The sequence below is a fragment of the Phyllobates terribilis genome, unplaced genomic scaffold (genome assembly GCF_046119375.1).
Source record: "Phyllobates terribilis strain yellow unplaced genomic scaffold, ASM4611937v1 Scaffold_9__5_contigs__length_417890890, whole genome shotgun sequence".
Taxonomy (NCBI): Eukaryota; Metazoa; Chordata; class Amphibia; order Anura; family Dendrobatidae; genus Phyllobates; species Phyllobates terribilis.
In genome coordinates this window covers 411,747,158-411,772,309 of record NW_027362769.1, presented here as the reverse complement: position 1 = coordinate 411,772,309, position 25,152 = coordinate 411,747,158, and the positions used below count along the sequence as shown (strand labels likewise).

The window sequence follows — 25,152 nt, the reverse complement described above, 5'->3', positions numbered from 1 at the left end:
GCTCATACACACACCACTGACACTAACTCCTCATACACATCACTGACAATAACTCCTCATACACACCACTGACACTAACTCCTCATACACACCACTGACACTAACTCCTCATACACACACCACTGACCCTAACTCCTCATACACACCACTGACACTAACTCCTCATACACACCACTGACACTAACTCCTCATACACACACCACTGACACTAACTCCTGATACACACCACTGACACTAACTCCTGATACACACCACTGACACTAACTCCTCATACACACATCACTGACACTAACTCCTCATACACACGTCACTGATACTAACTCCTCATACACACCACTGACAGTAACTCCTCATACACACCACTGACCCTAACTCCTCATACACACACCACTGACCCTAACTCCTCATACACACCACTGACACTAACTCCTCATACACACCACTGACACTAACTCCTCATACACACCACTGAAACTAACTCCTCATACACACACCACTAACAATAACTCCTCATACACACCACTAACAATAACTCCTCATACACACCACTGACACTAACTCCTCATACACACACCACTAACAATAACTCCTCATACACACCACTGACACTAACTCCGCATACACACTTCACTGATACTAACTCCTCATACACACCACTGACACTAACTCCTCATACACACCACTGACACTAAATCCTCATACACACACCACTGACACTAACTCCTCATACACACCACTGACACTAACTCCTCATACACACCACTGACACTAACTCCTCATACACACCACTGACACTAACTCCTCATACACACACCACTGACCCTAACTCCTCATACACACCATTGACACTAACTCCTCATACACACACCACTGACCCTAACTCCTTATACACACACCACTGACACTAACTCCTCATACACACCACTGACACTAACTTCTCATACACACCACTAACACTAACTCCTCATACATACACCACTGACACTAACTCCTCATACACACACCATTGGCACTAACTCCTCATACACACACCACTGACACTAACTCCTCATACACACCACTGACACTAACTCCTTATACACACGTCACTGACACTAACTCCTCATACACACCACTGACACTAACTCCTTATACACACCACTGACACTAACTCCTCATACACACCACTGACACTAATTCCTCATACACATCACTGACAATAACTCCTCATACACACACCACTGACACTAACTCCTCATACACACCACTGACACTAACTCCTCATACACACACCACTGACACTAACTCCTCATACACACCACTGACACTAATTCCTCATACACATCACTGACACTAACTCCTCATACACACCACTGACACTAACTCCTCATACACATCACTGACACTAACTCCTCATACACATCACTGACACTAACTCCTCATACACACCACTGACACTAACTCCTCATACACATCACTGACACTAACTCCTCATACACACACCACTGACACTAACTCCTCATACACACACCACTGACACTAACTCCTCATACACACCACTGACACTAACTCCTCATACACACCACTGACACTAACTCCTCATACACACACCACTGACACTAACTCCTCATACACACCACTGACACTAACTCCTCATACACACCACTGACACTAACTCCTCATACACACCACTGACACTAACTCCTCATAAACACCACTGACACTAACTCCTCATACACACCACTGACACTAACTCCTCATACACACACCACTGACACTAACTCCTGATACACACCACTGACACTAACTCCTGATACACACCACTGACACTAACTCCTCATACACATCACTGACACTAACTCCTCATACACATCACTGACACTAACTCCTCATACACACGTCACTGATACTAACTCCTCATACACACCACTGACAGTAACTCCTCATACACACCACTGACCGTAACTCCTCATACACACACCACTGACCCTAACTCCTCATACACACCACTGACACTAACTCCTCATACACACCACTGACACTAACTCCTCATACACACCACTGACACTAACTCCTCATACACACACCACTAACAATAACTCCTCATACACACCACTAACAATAACTCCTCATACACACCACTGACACTAACTCCTCATACACACCACTGACACTAACTCCGCATACACACTTCACTGATACTAACTCCTCATACACACACCACTGACACTAACTCCTCATACACACCACTGACACTAACTCCTCATACACACCACTGACACTAACTCCTCATACACACACCACTGACACTAACTCCTCATACACACACCACTGATACTAACTCCTCATACACACCACTGACACTAACTCCTCATACACACCACTGACACTAACTCCTCATACACACACCACTGACACTAACTTCTCATACACACCACTGACACTAATTCCTCATACACATCACTGACACTAACTCCTCATACACACCACTGACACTAACTCCTCATACACATCACTGACACTAACTCCTCATACACATCACTGACACTAACTCCTCATACACACCACTGACACTAACTCCTCATACACACCACTGACAGTAACTCCTCCTACACACCACTGACACTAACTCCTCATACACACCACTGACACTAACTCCTCATACACACCACTAACAATAACTCCTCATACACACCACTGACACTAACTCCTCATACACACCACTGACACTAACTCCTCATACACACACCACTGACACTAACTCCTCATACACACCACTGACACTAACTCCTCATACACACCACTGACACTAACTGCTCATACACACACCACTGACACTAACTCCTCATACACATCACTGACAATAACTCCTCATACACACCACTGACACTAACTCCTCATACACACCACTGACACTAACTCCTCATACACACCACTGACACTAACTCCTCATACACACCACTGACACTAACTCCTCATACACACACCACTGACACTAACTCCTGATACACATCACTGACACTAACTCCTCATACACACCACTGACACTAACTCCTCATACACACCACTGTCACTAACTTCTCATACACACCACTGACACTAACTCCTGATACACACACCACTGACACTAACTCCTCATACACATCACGGACACTAACTCCTGATACACACATCACTGACACTAACTCCTCATACACATCACGGACACTAACTCCTCATACACACACCACTGACACTAACTCATCATACACACCACTGACACTAACTCCTCATACACACACCACTGACACTAACTCATCATACACACCACTGACACTAACTCCTCATACACACCACTGACACTAACTCCTCATACACATCACTGACACTAACTCCTCATACACACACCACTGACAATAACTCCTTATACACACCACTGACACTAATTCCTCATACACATCACTGACACTAACTCCTCATACACACACCACTGACACTAACTCCTCATACACACCACTGACACTAACTTCTCATACACACCACTGACACTAATTCCTCATACACATCACTGACACTAACTCCTCATACACACCACTGACACTAACTCCTCATACACATCACTGACACTAACTCCTCATACACACACCACTGACAATAACTCCTTATACACACCACTGACACTAACTCCTCATACACACCACTGACACTAATTCCTCATACACATCACTGACACTAACTCCTCATACACACCACTGACACTAACTCCTCATACACACCACTGACACTAACTCCTCATACACACACCACTGACACTAACTCCTCATACACACCACTGACACTAACTCCTCATACACACCACTGACACTAACTCCTCATACACACACCACTGACACTAACTCCTGATACACACCACTGACACTAACTCCTGATACACACCACTGACACTAACTCCTCATACACACCACTGACACTAATTCCTCATACACACACCACTGACACTAACTCCTCATACACACCACTGACACTAACTCCTCATACACACCACTGACACTAACTCCTCATACACACCACTGACACTAACTCCTCATACACACTCCACTGACACTAACTCCTCATACACACCACTGACACTAACTCCTCATACACACACCACTGACCCTAACTCCTCATACACACCACTGACACTAACTCCTCATACACACCACTGACACTAACTCCTCATACACACCACTAACACTAACTCCTCATACACACACCACTGACACTAACTCCTCATACACACCACTGACACTAACTCCTCATACACACACCACTGACACTAACTCCTCATACACACACCACTGACACTAACTCCTCATACACACACCACTAACAAAAACTCCTTATACACACCACTGACACTAACTCCTCATACACACCACTGACACTAACTCCTCATACACACCACTGACGCTAACTCCTCATACACATCACTGACACTAACTCCTCATACACACCACTGACACTAACTCCTCATACACACACCACTGACACTAACTCCTCATACACACACCACTGACACTAACTCCTCATACACACACCACTGACACTAACTCCTCATACACACACCACTGACACTAACTCCTCATACACACCACTGACACTAACTCCTCATACACACCACTGACACTAACTCCTCATACACACACCACTGACACTAACTCCTGATACACACCACTGACACTAACTCCTCATACACACATCACTGACACTAACTCCTCATACACACACCACTGACACTAACTCCTGATACACACCACTGACACTAACTCCTGATACACACCACTGACATTAACTCCTGATACACACCACTGACACTAACTCCTGATGCACACCGCTGACACAAACTCCTGATACACACCGCTGACACTAACTCCTCATACACACACCACTGACACTAACTCCTCATACACACACCACTGACCCTAACTCCTCATACACACCACTGACACTAACTCCTCATACACACTCCACTGACACTAACTCCTCATACACACCACTGACACTAACTCCTCATACACACCACTGACACTAACTCCTCATACACACACCACTGACACTAACTCCTCATACACACCACTGACACTAACGCCTCATACACACCACTGACACTAACTCCTCATACACATCACTGACACTAACTCCTCATACACACCACTGACACTAACTCCTCATACACACCACTGACACTAACTCCTCATACACACTCCACTGACACTAACTCCTCATACACACCACTGACACTAACTCCTCATACACACACCACTGACCCTAACTCCTCATACACACCACTGACACTAACTCCTCATACACACCACTGACACTAACTCCTCATACACACACCACTGACCCTAACTCCTTATACACACACCACTGACACTAACTCCTCATACACACCACTGACACTAACTCCTCATACACACACCAGTAACACTAACTCCTCATACACACACCACTAACACTAACTCCTCATACACACACCACTGACACTAACTCCTCATACACACACCACTGACACTAACTCCTCATACACACACCACTAACAAAAACTCCTTATACACACGTCACTGACACTAACTCCTCATGCACACCACTGACACTAACTCCTCATACACACCACTGACACTAACTCCTCATACACATCACTGACACTAACTCCTCATACACACCACTGACACTAACTCCTCATACACACACCACTGACACTAACTCCTCATACACACACCACTGACACTAACTCCTCATACACACACCACTGACACTAACTCCTCATACACACACCACTGACACTAACTCCTCATACACACCACTGACACTAACTCCTCATACACACCACTGACACTAACTCCTCATACACACACCACTGACACTAACTCCTGATACACACCACTGACACTAACTCCTCATACACACATCACTGACACTAACTCCTCATACACACACCACTGACACTAACTCCTGATACACACCACTGACACTAACTCCTGATACACACCACTGACACTAACTCCTGATACACACCAATGACACTAACTCCTGATGCACACCGCTGACACTAACTCCTGATACACACCGCTGACACTAACTCCTCATACACACACCACTGACCCTAACTCCTCATACACACACCACTGACCCTAACTCCTCATACACACCACTGACACTAACTCCTCATACACACTCCACTGACACTAACTCCTCATACACACCACTGACACTAACTCCTCATACACACACCACTGAAACTAACTCCTCATACACACCACTGACACTAACTCCTCATACACACACCACTGACACTAACTCCTCATACACACAGCACTGATACTAACTCCTCATACACACCACTGACACTAACTCCTCATACACACTCCACTGACACTAACTCCTCATACACACTCCACTGACACTAACTCCTCATACACACCACTGACACTAACTCCTCATACACACCACTGACACTAACTCCTCATACACACATCACTGACATTAACTCCTCATACACACGTCACTGATACTAACTCCTCATACACACCACTGACACTAACTCCTCATACACACCACTGACACTAACTCCTCATACACACCACTGACACTAACTCCTCATACACACCACTGACACTAACTCCTCATACACACCACTGACACTAACTCCTCATACACACCACTGACACTAACTCCTCATACACACACCACTGACACTAACTCCTCATACACACACCACTGACACTAACTTCTCATACACACCACTGACACTAACTTCTCATACACACCACTGACACTAACTCCTCATACACACCACTGACACTAACTCCTCATACACACACCACTGACACTAACTCCTGATACACACCACTGACACTAACTCCTCATACACACTCCACTGACCCTAACTCCTCATACACACACCACTGACCCTAACTCCTCATACACACCACTGACACTAACTCCTCATACACACTCCACTGACACTAACTCCTCATACACACCACTGACACTAACTCCTCATACACACCACTGACACTAACTCCTCATACACACCACTAACAATAACTCCTCATACAAACCACTGACACTAACTCCTCATACACACACCACTGACCCTATCTCCTCATACACACTACACTGACACTAACTCCTCATACACACCACTGACACTAACTCCTCATACACACACCACTGACCCTAACTCCTCATACACACCACTGACACTAACTCCTCATACACACCACTGACACTAACTCCTCATACACACACCACTGACCCTAACTCCTTATACACACACCACTGACACTAACTCCTCATACACACCACTGACACTAACTCCTCATACACACCACTAACACTAACTCCTCATACACACACCACTGACACTAACTCCTCATACACACCACTGACACTAACTCCTCATACACACACCATTGGCACTAACTCCTCATACACACACCACTGACACTAACTCCTCATACACACACCACTAACAAAAATTCCTTATACACACGTCACTGACACTAACTCCTCATACACACCACTGACACTAACTCCTTATACACACCACTGACACTAACTCCTCATACACACACCACTGACACTAACTCCTCATACACACCACTGACACTAACTCCTCATACACACCACTGTCACTAACTTCTCATACACACCACTGACACTAATTCCTCATACACATCACTGACACTAACTCCTCATACACACCACTGACACTAACTCCTGATACACACACCACTGACACTAACTCCTCATACACATCACGGACACTAACTCCTGATACACACATCACTGACACTAACTCCTCATACACATCACGGACACTAACTCCTCATACACACACCACTGACACTAACTCATCATACACACCACTGACACTAACTCCTCATACACACACCACTGACACTAACTCATCATACACACCACTGACACTAACTCATCATACACACCACTGACATTAACTCCTCATACACACCACTGACACTAATTCCTCATACACATCACTGACACTAACTCCTCATACACACACCACTGACACTAACTCCTCATACACACCACTGACACTAACTTCTCATACACACCACTGACACTAATTCCTCATACACATCACTGACACTAACTCCTCATACACACCACTGACACTAACTCCTCATACACATCACTGACACTAACTCCTCATACACACACCACTGACAATAACTCCTTATACACACCACTGACACTAACTCCTCATACACACCACTGACACTAATTCCTCATACACATCACTGACACTAACTCCTCATACACACACCACTGACACTAACTCCTCATACACACCACTGACACTAACTTCTCATACACACCACTGACACTAACTCCTCATACACACCACTGACACTAACTCCTCATACACACAGCACTGATACTAACTCCTCATACACACCACTGACACTAACTCCTCATACACACCACTGACACTAATTCCTCATACACACACCACTGACACTAACTCCTCATACACACCACTGACACTAACTCCTCATACACACCACTGACACTAACTCCTCATACACACCACTGACACTAACTCCTCATACACACTCCACTGACACTAACTCCTCATACACACCACTGACACTAACTCCTCATACACACACCACTGACACTAACTCCTCATACACACCACTGACACTAACTCCTCATACACACCACTGACACTAACTCCTCATACACACCACTAACACTAACTCCTCATACACACACCACTGACACTAACTCCTCATACACACCACTGACACTAACTCCTCATACACACACCACTGACACTAACTCCTCATACACACACCACTGACACTAACTCCTCATACACACACCACTAACAAAAACTCCTTATACACACCACTGACACTAACTCCTCATACACACCACTGACACTAACTCCTCATACACACCACTGACGCTAACTCCTCATACACATCACTGACACTAACTCCTCATACACACACCACTGACACTAACTCCTCATACACACACCACTGACACTAACTCCTCATACACACCACTGACACTAACTCCTCATACACACACCACTGACACTAACTCCTCATACACTCCACTGACACTAACTTCTCATACACACCACTGACACTAACTCCTCATACACACCACTGACACTAACTCCTCATACACACACCACTGACACTAACTCCTGATACACACCACTGACACTAACTCCTCATACACACCACTGACACTAACTCCTCATACACACCACTGACGCTAACTCCTCATACACATCACTGACACTAACTCCTCATACACACACCACTGACACTAACTCCTCATACACACACCACTGACACTAACTCCTCATACACACCACTGACACTAACTCCTCATACACACACCACTGACACTAACTCCTCATACACTCCACTGACACTAACTTCTCATACACACCACTGACACTAACTCCTCATACACACCACTGACACTAACTCCTCATACACACACCACTGACACTAACTCCTGATACACACCACTGACACTAACTCCTGATACACACCACTGACACTAACTCCTGATACACACCACTGACACTAACTCCTCATACACACATCACTGACACTAACTCCTCATACACACCACTGACACTAACTCCTCATACACACACCACAGACACTAACTCCTCATACACACCACTGACACTAACTCCTCATACACACCACTAACAATAACTCCTCATACACACCACTGACACTAACTCCTCATACACACCACTGACACTAACTCCTCATACACACCACTGACAGTAACTCCTCATACACACCACTGGCACTAACTCCTCATACACACACCACTGACACTAACTCCTCATACACACCACTGACACTAACTCCTCATACACACCACTGACACTAACTCCTCATACAAACCACTGACACTAACTCCTCATACACACACCACTGACCCTATCTCCTCATACACACTCCACTGACACTAACTCCTCATACACACCACTGACACTAACTCCTCATACACACCACTGACCCTAACTCCTCATACACACCACTGACACTAACTCCTCATACACACCACTAACACTAACTCCTCATACACACACCACTGACACTAACTCCTCATACACACCACTGACACTAACTCCTCATACACACCACTGACACTAACTCCTCATACACACCACTGACACTAACTCCTCATACACACACCACTGACACTAACTCCTCATACACACCACTGTCACTAACTTCTCATACACACCACTGACACTAATTCCTCATACACATCACTGACACTAACTCCTCATACACACACCATTGGCACTAACTCCTCATACACACACCACTGACACTAACTCCTCATACACACACCACTAACAAAAACTCCTTATACACACGTCACTGACACTAACTCCTCATACACACCACTGACACTAACTCCTCATACACACCACTGACACTAACTTCTCATACACACACCACTAACAAAAACTCCTTATACACACGTCACTGACACTAACTCCTTATACACACCACTGACACTAACTCCTCATACACACACCACTAACAAAAACTCCTCATACACACCACTGACACTAACTCCTTATACACACCACTGACACTAACTCCTCATACACACACCACTAACAAAAACTCCTTATACACACGTCACTGACACTAACTCCTCATGCACACCACTGACACTAACTCCTCATACACACCACTGACGCTAACTCCTCATACACATCACTGACACTAACTCCTCATACACACCACTGACACTAACTCCTCATACACACCACTGTCACTAACTTCTCATACACACCACTGACACTAACTCCTCATACACACCACTGTCACTAACTTCTCATACACACCACTGACACTAATTCCTCATACACACCATTGGCACTAACTCCTCATACACACCACTGACACTAACTCCTCATACACACACCACTGACACTAACTCCTCATACACACACCACTAACAAAAACTCCTTATACACACGTCACTGACACTAACTCCTCATACACACCACTGACACTAACTCCTTATACACACCACTGACACTAACTCCTCATACACACACCACTGACACTAACTCCTGATACACATCACTGACACTAACTCATCATACCCACCACTGACACTAATTCCTCATACACATCACTGACACTAACTCCTCATACACACCACTGACACTAACTCCTGATACACACACCACTGACACTAACTCCTCATACACATCACTGACACTAACTCCTCATACACATCACGGACACTAACTCCTCATACACACACCACTGACACTAACTCATCATACACACCACTGACACTAACTCATCATACACACCACTGACACTAACTCCTCATACACACACCACTGACACTAACTCATCATACACACCACTGACACTAACTCATCATACACACCACTGACATTAACTCCTCATACACACCACTGACACTAATTCCTCATACACATCACTGACACTAACTCCTCATACACATCACTGACACTAACTCCTCATACACACACCACTGACAATAACTCCTTATACACACCACTGACACTAACTCCTCATACACATCACTGACACTAACTCCTCATACACACACCACTGACACTAACTCCTCATACACACCACTGACACTAACTCCTCATACACACCACTGACACTAATTCCTCATACACATCACTGACACTAACTCCTCATACACACCACTGACACTAACTCCTCATACACACACCACTGACACTAACTCCTCATACACACCACTGACACTAACTTCTCATACACACCACTGACACTAACTCCTCATACACACACCACTGACACTAACTCCTGATACACACCACTGACACTAACTCCTCATACACACCACTGACACTAATTCCTCATACACACACCACTGACACTAACTCCTCATACACACCACTGACACTAACTCCTCATACACACCACTGACACTAACTCCTCATACACACCACTGACACTAACTCCTCATACACACTCCACTGACACTAACTCCTCATACACACCACTGACACTAAATCCTCATACACACACCACTGACCCTAACTCCTCATACACACCACTGACACTAACTCCTCATACACACCACTGACACTAACTCCTCATACACACCACTAACACTAACTCCTCATACACACACCACTGACACTAACTCCTCATACACACACCACTAACAAAAACTCCTTATACACACCACTGACACTAACTCCTCATACACACCACTGACACTAACTCCTCATACACACCACTGACGCTAACTCCTCATACACATCACTGACACTAACTCCTCATACACACCACTGACACTAACTCCTCATACACACACCACTGACACTAACTCCTCATACACACACCACTGACACTAACTCCTCATACACACACCACTGACACTAACTCCTCATACACACCACTGACACTAACTCCTCATACACACCACTGACACTAACTCCTCATACACACCACTGACACTAACTCCTCATACACACACCACTGACACTAACTCCTGATACACACCACTGACACTAACTCCTCATACACACCACTGACACTAACTCCTCATACACACATCACTGACACTAACTCCTGATACACACCACTGACACTAACTCCTGATACACACCACTGACACTAACTCCTGATACACACCACTGACACTAACTCCTGATGCACACCGCTGACACAAACTCCTGATACACACCGCTGACACTAACTCCTCATACACACACCACTGACACTAACTCCTCATACACACACCACTGACCCTAACTCCTCATACACACCACTGACACTAACTCCTCATACACACTCCACTGACACTAACTCCTCATACACACCACTGACACTAACTCCTCATACACACCACTGACACTAACTCCTCATACACACACCACTGACACTAACTCCTCATACACACCACTGACACTAACTCCTCATACACACTCCACTGACACTAACTCCTCATACACACCACTGACACTAACTCCTCATACACACACCACTGACCCTAACTCCTCATACACACCACTGACACTAACTCCTCATACACACCACTGACACTAACTCCTCATACACACACCACTGACCCTAACTCCTTATACACACACCACTGACACTAACTCCTCATACACACCACTGACACTAACTCCTCATACACACCACTAACACTAACTCCTCATACACACACCACTAACACTAACTCCTCATACACACACCACTGACACAAACTCCTCATACACACACCACTGACACTAACTCCTCATACACACACCACTGACACTAACTCCTCATACACACACCACTAACAAAAACTCCTTATACACACGTCACTGACACTAACTCCTCATGCACACCACTGACACTAACTCCTCATACACACCACTGACACTAACTCCTCATACACACCACTGACGCTAACTCCTCATACACATCACTGACACTAACTCCTCATACACACCACTGACACTAACTCCTCATACACACACCACTGACACTAACTACTCATACACACACCACTGACACTAACTCCTCATACACACACCACTGACACTAACTCCTCATACACACACCACTGACACTAACTCCTCATACACACACCACTGACACTAACTCCTCATACACACCACTGACACTAACTCCTCATACACACACCACTGACACTAACTCCTGATACACACCACTGACACTAACTCCTCATACACACATCACTGACACTAACTCCTCATACACACACCACGGACACTAACTCCTGATACACACCACTGACACTAACTCCTGATACACACCACTGACACTAACTCCTGATACACACCAATGACACTAACTCCTGATGCACACCGCTGACACTAACTCCTGATACACACCGCTGACACTAACTCCTCATACACACACCACTGACCCTAACTCCTCATACACACCACTGACACTAACTCCTCATACACACTCCACTGACACTAACTCCTCATACACACCACTGACACTAACTCCTCATACACACCACTGACACTAACTCCTCATACACACACCACTGACACTAACTCCTCATACACACCACTGACACTAACGCCTCATACACACCACTGACACTAACTCCTCATACACACACCACTGACACTAACTCCTCATACACACAGCACTGATACTAACTCCTCATACACACCACTGACACTAACTCCTCATACACACCACTGACACTAACTCCTCATACACACCACTGACACTAACTCCTCATACACACTCCACTGACACTAACTCCTCATACACACCACTGACACTAACTCCTCATACACACACCACTGACACTAACTCCTCATACACACACCACTGACACTAACTCCTCATACACACATCACTGACATTAACTCCTCATACACACGTCACTGATACTAACTCCTCATACACACCACTGACACTAACTCCTCATACACACCACTGACACTAACTCCTCATACACACCACTGACACTAACTCCTCATACACACACCACTGACACTAACTCCTCATACACACCACTGACACTAACTTCTCATACACACCACTGACACTAACTCCTCATACACACCACTGACACTAACTCCTCATACACACACCACTGACACTAACTCCTCATACACACCACTGACACTAACTCCTCATACACACACCACTGACACTAACTCCTCATACACACCACTGACACTAACTTCTCATACACACCACTGACACTAACTTCTCATACACACCACTGACACTAACTCCTCATACACACACCACTGACACTAACTCCTGATACACACCACTGACACTAACTCCTGATACACACCACTGACACTAACTCCTGATACACACCACTGACACTAACTCCTCATACACACATCACTGACACTAACTCCTGATACACACCACTGACACTAACTCCTGATACACACCACTGACACTAACTCCTGATACACACCACTGACACTAACTCCTCATACACACATCACTGACACTAACTCCTCATACACACCACTGACACTAACTCCTCATACACACACCACAGACACTAACTCCTCATACACACCACTGACACTAACTCCTCATACACACCACTAACAATAACTCCTCATACACACCACTGACACTAACTCCTCATACACACCACTGACAGTAACTCCTCATACACACCACTGACACTAACTCCTCATACACACCACTGACAGTAACTCCTCATACACACCACTGGCACTAACTCCTCATACACACACCACTGACACTAACTCCTCATACACACCACTGGCACTAACTCCTCATACACACACCACTGACACTAACTCCTCATACCCACCACTGACACTAACTCCTCATACAAACCACTGACACTAACTCCTCATACACACACCACTGACCCTATCTCCTCATACACACTCCACTGACACTAACTCCTCATACACACCACTGACACTAACTCCTCATACACACACCACTGACCCTAACTCCTCATACACACCACTGACACTAACTCCTCATACACACCACTGACACTAACTCCTCATACACACACCACTGACCCTAACTCCTTATACACACACCACTGACACTAACTCCTCATACACACCACTGACACTAACTCCTCATACACACCACTAACACTAACTCCTCATACACACACCACTGACACTAACTCCTCATACACACCACTGACACTAACTCCTCATACACACACCATTGGCACTAACTCCTCATACACACACCACTGACACTAACTCCTCATACACACACCACTAACAAAAACTCCTCATACACACCACTGACACTAACTCCTCATACACACACCATTGGCACTAACTCCTCATACACACACCACTGACACTAACTCCTCATACACACCACTGACACTAACTCCTTATACACACCACTGACACTAACTCCTCATACACACACCACTGACACTAACTCCTGATACACACACCACTGACACTAACTCCTGATACACATCACTGACACTAACTCCTCATACACACCACTGCCACTAACTCCTCATACACACCACTGTCACTAACTTCTCATACACACCACTGACACTAATTCCTCATACACATCACTGACACTAACTCCTCATACACACCACTGACACTAAGTCCTCATACACACCACTGACCCTAACTCCTCATACACATCACTGACACTAACTCCTCATACACATCACGGACACTAACTCCTCATACACACACCACTGACACTAACTCATCATACACACCACTGACACTAACTCCTCATACACACACCACTGACACTAACTCATCATACACACCACTGACATTAACTCCTCATACACACCACTGACACTAATTCCTCATACACATCACTGACACTAACTCCTCATACACACACCACTGACACTAACTTCTCATACACACCACTGACACTAACTCCTCATACACACCACTGACACTAATTCCTCATACACATCACTGACACTAACTCCTGATGCACACCGCTGACACAAACTCCTGATACACACCACTGACACTAACTCCTCATACACACACCACTGACCCTAACTCCTCATACACACCACTGACACTAACTCCTCATACACACTCCACTGACACTAACTCCTCATACACACCACTGACACTAACTCCTCATACACACCACTGACACTAACTCCTCATACACACACCACTGACACTAACTCCTCATACACACCACTGACACTAACGCCTCATACACACCACTGACACTAACTCCTCATACACACAGCACTGACACTAACTCCTCACACACACATCACTGACATTAACTCCTCATACACACCACTGACACTAACTCCTTATACACACACCACTGACACTAACTCCTGATACACACCACTGACATTAACTCCTCATACACACACCACTGACACTAACTCCTGATACACACCACTGACACTAACTCCTCATACACACCACTGACACTAACTCCTCATACACACCACTGACACTAACTCCTCATACACACCACTGACACTAACTCCTCATACACACCACTGACACTAACTCCTCATACACACCACTGACACTAACTCCTCATACACACCACTGACACTAACTCCTCATACACACCACTGACACTAACTCCTCATACACACGTCACTGATACTAACTCCTCATACACACCACTGACAGTAACTCCTCATACACACCACTGACACTAACTCCTCATACACACCACTGACACTAACTCCTCATACACACCACTGACACTAACTCCTCATACACACACCACTGACACTAACTCCTCATACACACATCACTGACACTAACTTCTCAAGCACACACCACTGACACTAACTCCTCATACACACCACTGACAATAACTCCTCATACACACCACTGACACTAACTCCTCATACACACACCACTGACACTAACTCCTCATACACACATCACTGACACTAACTTCTCAAGCACACACCACTGACACTAACTCCTCATACACACCACTGACAGTAACTCCTCATACACACCACTGACACTAACTCCTCATACACACCACTGACACTAACTCCTCATACACACCACTGACACTAACTCCTCATACACACACCACTGACACTAACTCCTCATACACACATCACTGACACTAACTTCTCAAGCACACACCACTGACACTAACTCCTCATACACACCACTGACACTAACTCCTCATACACACCACTGACACTAACTCCTCATACACACACCACTGACACTAACTCCTCATACACACATCACTGACACTAACTTCTCAAGCACACACCACTGACACTAACTCCTCATACACATCACTGACAATAACTCCTCATACACACACCTCTGACACTAACTCCTCATACACACACCACTGACACTAACTCCTCATACACACACCACTGACACTAACTCCTCATACACACCACTGACACTAACTGCTCATACACACCACTGATACTAACTCCTCATACACACACCACTGACACTAACTCCTCATACACACCACTGACACTAACTCCTCATACACACACCACTGACACTAACTCCTCATACACACCACTGACACTAACTCCTCATACACACCACTGACACTAACTCCTCATACACACCACTGTCACTAACTTCTCATACACACCACTGACACTAATTCCTCATACACATCACTGACACTAACTCCTCATACACACCACTGACACTAACTCCTCATACACACCACTGACACTAACTCCTCATACACACCACTGACACTAACCCCTCATACACACACCACTGACACTAACTCCTCATACACACACCACTGACACTAACTCCTCATACACACACCACTGACACTAACTCCTCATACACACCACTGACACTAACTTCTCAAGCACACACCACTGACACTAACTCCTCATACACACCACTGACACTAACTCCTCATACACACCACTGACACTAACTCCTCATACACACACCACTGACACTAACTCCTCATACACACATCACTGACACTAACTTCTCAAGCACACACCACTGACACTAACTCCTCATACACATCACTGACAATAACTCCTCATACACACACCTCTGACACTAACTCCTCATACACACACCACTGACACTAACTCCTCATACACACACCACTGACACTAACTCCTCATACACACCACTGACACTAACTGCTCATACACACCACTGATACTAACTCCTCATACACACACCACTGACACTAACTCCTCATACACACCACTGACACTAACTCCTCATACACACACCACTGACACTAACTCCTCATACACACCACTGACACTAACTCCTCATACACACCACTGACACTAACTCCTCATACACACCACTGTCACTAACTTCTCATACACACCACTGACACTAATTCCTCATACACATCACTGACACTAACTCCTCATACACACCACTGACACTAACTCCTCATACACACCACTGACACTAACTCCTCATACACACCACTGACACTAACCCCTCATACACACACCACTGACACTAACTCCTCATACACACACCACTGACACTAACTCCTCATACACACACCACTGACACTAACTCCTCATACACACCACTGACACTAACTGCTCATACACACCACTGATACTAACTCCTCATACACACACCACTGACACTAACTCCTCATACACACCACTGACACTAACTCCTCATACACACACCACTGACACTAACTCCTCATACACACCACTGACACTAACTCCTCATACACACCACTGACACTAACTCCTCATACACACCACTGTCACTAACTTCTCATACACACCACTGACACTAATTCCTCATACACATCACTGACACTAACTCCTCATACACACCACTGACACTAACTCCTCATACACACCACTGACACTAACTCCTCATACACACCACTGACACTAACCCCTCATACACACCACTAACAATAACTCCTCATACACACACCACTGACCCTAACTCCTCATACACACACCAATGACACTAACTCCTCATACACACACCACTGACACTAACTCCTTATACACACCACTGACACTAACTCCTCATACACACACCACTGACACTAACTCCTCATACACACCACTGACACTAACTCCTCATACACACCACTGACAATAACTCCTCATACACACCACTGACACTAACTCCTCATACACACCACTGACACTAACTCCTCATACACACACCACTGACACTAACTCCTCATACACACCACTGACACTAACCCCTCATACACACCACTAACAATAACTCCTCATACACACACCACTGACACTAACTCCTCATACACACACCACTGACACTAACTCCTCATACACACCACTAACAATAACTCCTCATACACACACCACTGACACTAACTCCTCATACACACCACTGACACTAACTCCTCATACACACCACTGACACTAACTGCTCATACACACCACTGATACTAACTCCTCATACACACACCACTGACACTAACTCCTCATACACACCACTGACACTAACTCCTCATACACACACCACTGACACTAACTCCTCATACACACCACTGACACTAACTCCTCATACACATCACTGACACTAACTCCTCATACACACACCGACCCTAACTCCTCATACACACCACTGACACTAACTCCTCATACACACACCGACCCTAACTCCTCATACACACCAATGACACTAACTCCTCATACACACACCACTGACACTAACTCCTTATACACACCACTGACACTAACTCCTCATACACACCACTGACACTAACTCCTCATACACACCACTGACAATAACTCCTGATACACACCACTGACACTAACTCCTCATACACACCACTGACACTAACTCCTCATACACACCACTGACACTAACCCCTCATACACACCACTAACAATAACTCCTCATACACACACCACTGACACTAACTCCTCATACACACCACTAACAATAACTCCTCATACACACACCACTGACACTAACTCCTCATACACACCACTGACACTAACTCCTCATACACACCACTAACAATAACTCCTCATACACACACCACTGACACTAACTCCTCATACACACCACTGACACTAACTCCTGATACACACCACTGACACTAACTCCTGATACACACCACTGACACTAACTCCTCATACACACCACTGACACTAACTCCTGATACACACCACTGACACTAACTCCTCATACACACCACTGACACTAACTCCTCATACACACCACTGACACTAACTCCTCATACACACCACTGACACTAACTCCTCATACACATCACTGACACTAACTCCTCATACACACCACTGACACTAACTCCTGATACACACCACTGACACTAACTCCTCATACACACCACTGACACTAACTCCTTATACACACATCACTGACACTAACTCCTCATACACACCACTGACACTAACTCCTTATACACACACCACTGACCCTAACTCCTCATACACACACCACTGACACTAACTCCTCATACACACCACTGACACTAACTCCTCATACACATCACTGACACTAACTCCTCATACACACCACTGACACTAACTCCTCATACACACCACTGACATTAACTCCTCATACACACACCACTGACACTAACTCCTGATACACACCACTGACACTAACTCCTCATACACACCACTGACACTAACTCCTCATACACACCACTGACACTAACTCCTCATACACACCACTGACACTAACTCCTCATACACACCACTGACACTAACTCCTCATACACACCACTGACACTAACTCCTCATACACACCACTGACACTAACTCCTCATACACACGTCACTGATACTAACTCCTCATACACACCACTGACAGTAACTCCTCATACACACCACTGACACTAACTCCTCATACACACCACTGACACTAACTCCTCATACACACCACTGACACTAACTCCTCATACACACACCACTGACACTAACTCCTCATACACACATCACTGACACTAACTTCTCAAGCACACACCACTGACACTAACTCCTCATACACACCACTGACAATAACTCCTCATACACACCACTGACACTAACTCCTCATACACACACCACTGACACTAACTCCTCATACACACATCACTGACACTAACTTCTCAAGCACACACCACTGACACTAACTCCTCATACACACCACTGACAGTAACTCCTCATACACACCACTGACACTAACTCCTCATACACACCACTGACACTAACTCCTCATACACACCACTGACACTAACTCCTCATACACACACCACTGACACTAACTCCTCATACACACATCACTGACACTAACTTCTCAAGCACACACCACTGACACTAACTCCTCATACACATCACTGACAATAACTCCTCATACACACACCTCTGACACTAACTCCTCATACACACACCACTGACACTAACTCCTCATACACACACCACTGACACTAACTCCTCATACACACACCACTGACACTAACTCCTCATACACACCACTGACACTAACTGCTCATACACACCACTGATACTAACTCCTCATACACACACCACTGACACTAACTCCTCATACACACCACTGACACTAACTCCTCATACACACACCACTGACACTAACTCCTCATACACACCACTGACACTAACTCCTCATACACACCACTGTCACTAACTTCTCATACACACCACTGACACTAATTCCTCATACACATCACTGACACTAACTCCTCATACACACCACTGACACTAACTCCTCATACACACCACTGACACTAACTCCTCATACACACCACTGACACTAACCCCTCATACACACACCACTGACACTAACTCCTCATACACACACCACTGACACTATCTCCTCATACACACACCACTGACACTAACTCCTCATACACACCACTGACACTAACTGCTCATACACACCACTGATACTAACTCCTCATACACACACCACTGACACTAACTCCTCATACACACCACTGACACTAACTCCTCATACACACACCACTGACACTAACTCCTCATACACACCACTGACACTAACTCCTCATACACACCACTGACACTAACTCCTCATACACACCACTGTCACTAACTTCTCATACACACCACTGACACTAATTCCTCATACACATCACTGACACTAACTCCTCATACACACCACTGACACTAACTCCTCATACACACCACTGACACTAACTCCTCATACACACCACTGACACTAACCCCTCATACACACCACTAACAATAACTCCTCATACACACACCACTGACCCTAACTCCTCATACACACACCAATGACACTAACTCCTCATACACACACCACTGACACTAACTCCTTATACACACCACTGACACTAACTCCTCATACACACACCACTGACACTAACTCCTCATACACACCACTGACACTAACTCCTCATACACACCACTGACAATAACTCCTGATACACACCACTGACACTAACTCCTCATACACACCACTGACACTAACTCCTCATACACACACCACTGACACTAACTCCTCATACACACCACTGACACTAACCCCTCATACACACCACTAACAATAACTCCTCATACACACACCACTGACACTAACTCCTCATACACACACCACTGACACTAACTCCTCATACACACCACTGACACTAACTGCTCATACACACCACTGATACTAACTCCTCATACACACACCACTGACACTAACTCCTCATACACACCACTGACACTAACTCCTCATACACACACCACTGACACTAACTCCTCATACACACCACTGACACTAACTCCTCATACACACCACTGACACTAACTCCTCATACACACCACTGACACTAACTCCTCATACATACACCACTAACAATAACTCCTCATACACACCACTGACACTAACTCCTCATACACACACCGACCCTAACTCCTCATACACACCACTGACACTAACTCCTCATACACACACCGACCCTAACTCCTCATACACACCAATGACACTAACTCCTCATACACACCACTGATACTAACTCCTCATACACACCACTGACACTAACTCCTCATACACACCACTGATACTAACTCCTCATACACACACCACTGACACTAACTCCTTATACACACCACTGACACTAACTCCTCATACACACCACTGACACTAACTCCTCATACACACACCACTGACCCTAACTCCTTATACACACACCACTGACACTAACTCCTCATACACACCACTGACACTAACTCCTCATACACACCACTGACACTAACTCCTCATACACACCACTGACCCTAACTCCTTATACACACACCACTGACAATAACTCCTGATACACACCACTGACACTAACTCCTCATACACACCACTGACACTAACTCCTCATACACACCACTGACACTAACCCCTCATACACACCACTAACAATAACTCCTCATACACACACCACTGACACTAACTCCTCATACACACCACTAACAATAACTCCTCATACACACCACTGACACTAACTCCTCATACACACCACTGACACTAACTCCTCATACACACCACTAACAATAACTCCTCATACACACACCACTGACACTAACTCCTCATACACACCACTGACACTAACTCCTGATACACACCACTGACACTAACTCCTGATACACACCACTGACACTAACTCCTCATACACACCACTGACACTAACTCCTGATACACACCACTGACACTAACTCCTCATACACACCACTGACACTAACTCCTCATACACACCACTGACACTAACTCCTCATACACACCACTGACACTAACTCCTCATACACATCACTGACACTAACTCCTCATACACACCACTGACACTAACTCCTGATACACACCACTGACACTAACTCCTCATACACACCACTGACACTAACTCCTTATACACACATCACTGACACTAACTCCTCATACACACCACTGACACTAACTCCTTATACACACACCACTGACACTAACTCCTCATACACACCACTGACACTAACTCCTCATACACATCACTGACACTAACTCCTCATACACACCACTGACACTAACTCCTCATACACACCACTGACAATAAAGAATGACTGAATATGCCCGGCCCATCCTTTGATCAGATATCGGCCACACAACGTTGTGGTATAGTTTCCATCCCGCCTGGCTGTTATCTGATGAGTATTGACTGTGGGCCATTCTGTGTCGTCTTTCATCTTCTGCATCCTTTGCCGTTTCTGCCCTAAGTTCATCAACCTGCCGCCAAATCCATGAATGTAATATAATTCCCCGTCACTCACCCAGAACCAGAAGAAACCAACGTAGCGGAGCCGCCATGTCCATGTTTGCTGTGTCGAGCCCAATGCAGACAGCGTCCCAATAATTTGACGTGATCTGATAGATATCCCCACACCCTCCTCGCCTGAAAGCTGCGGCCAGGCCGGAAACTTCCTCAAATAGAGTCACTGGCCAAGATAAGAAGCAGAAGTAACAAATACAAGAAATACTCAAGAATTGCTTGTCCCGGGGTCAGGGAGGCGTTTATACAGAAGTGTGATCGCCGCCGCTGAGACGTCCTTCATCGTATTCATCACAGCCACAAAAACTCATTTCTGTCCCAGCCTTATAAATACTCTGTGCTGCTGATTGTGCGTCCTGTCTTCAGTTGTGTGATGCTGGAGA

At 45.4% G+C, this 25,152-nt stretch overlaps 1 protein-coding gene across 1 annotated transcript in view; it reads right to left on the bottom strand.

The window, feature by feature from the left end:
* The window catches only part of LOC141162673 (integrin alpha-X-like), a 182,224-nt gene extending 157,072 nt beyond the window's left edge, over positions 1-25,152 (bottom strand). The window contains exon 1 of the mRNA XM_073649024.1: positions 24,771-25,152. Within this exon, the coding sequence (XP_073505125.1) occupies positions 24,771-24,813 (43 nt within the window). The 5' untranslated portion in view covers positions 24,814-25,152. The remainder of the gene's footprint in view (positions 1-24,770) is intronic.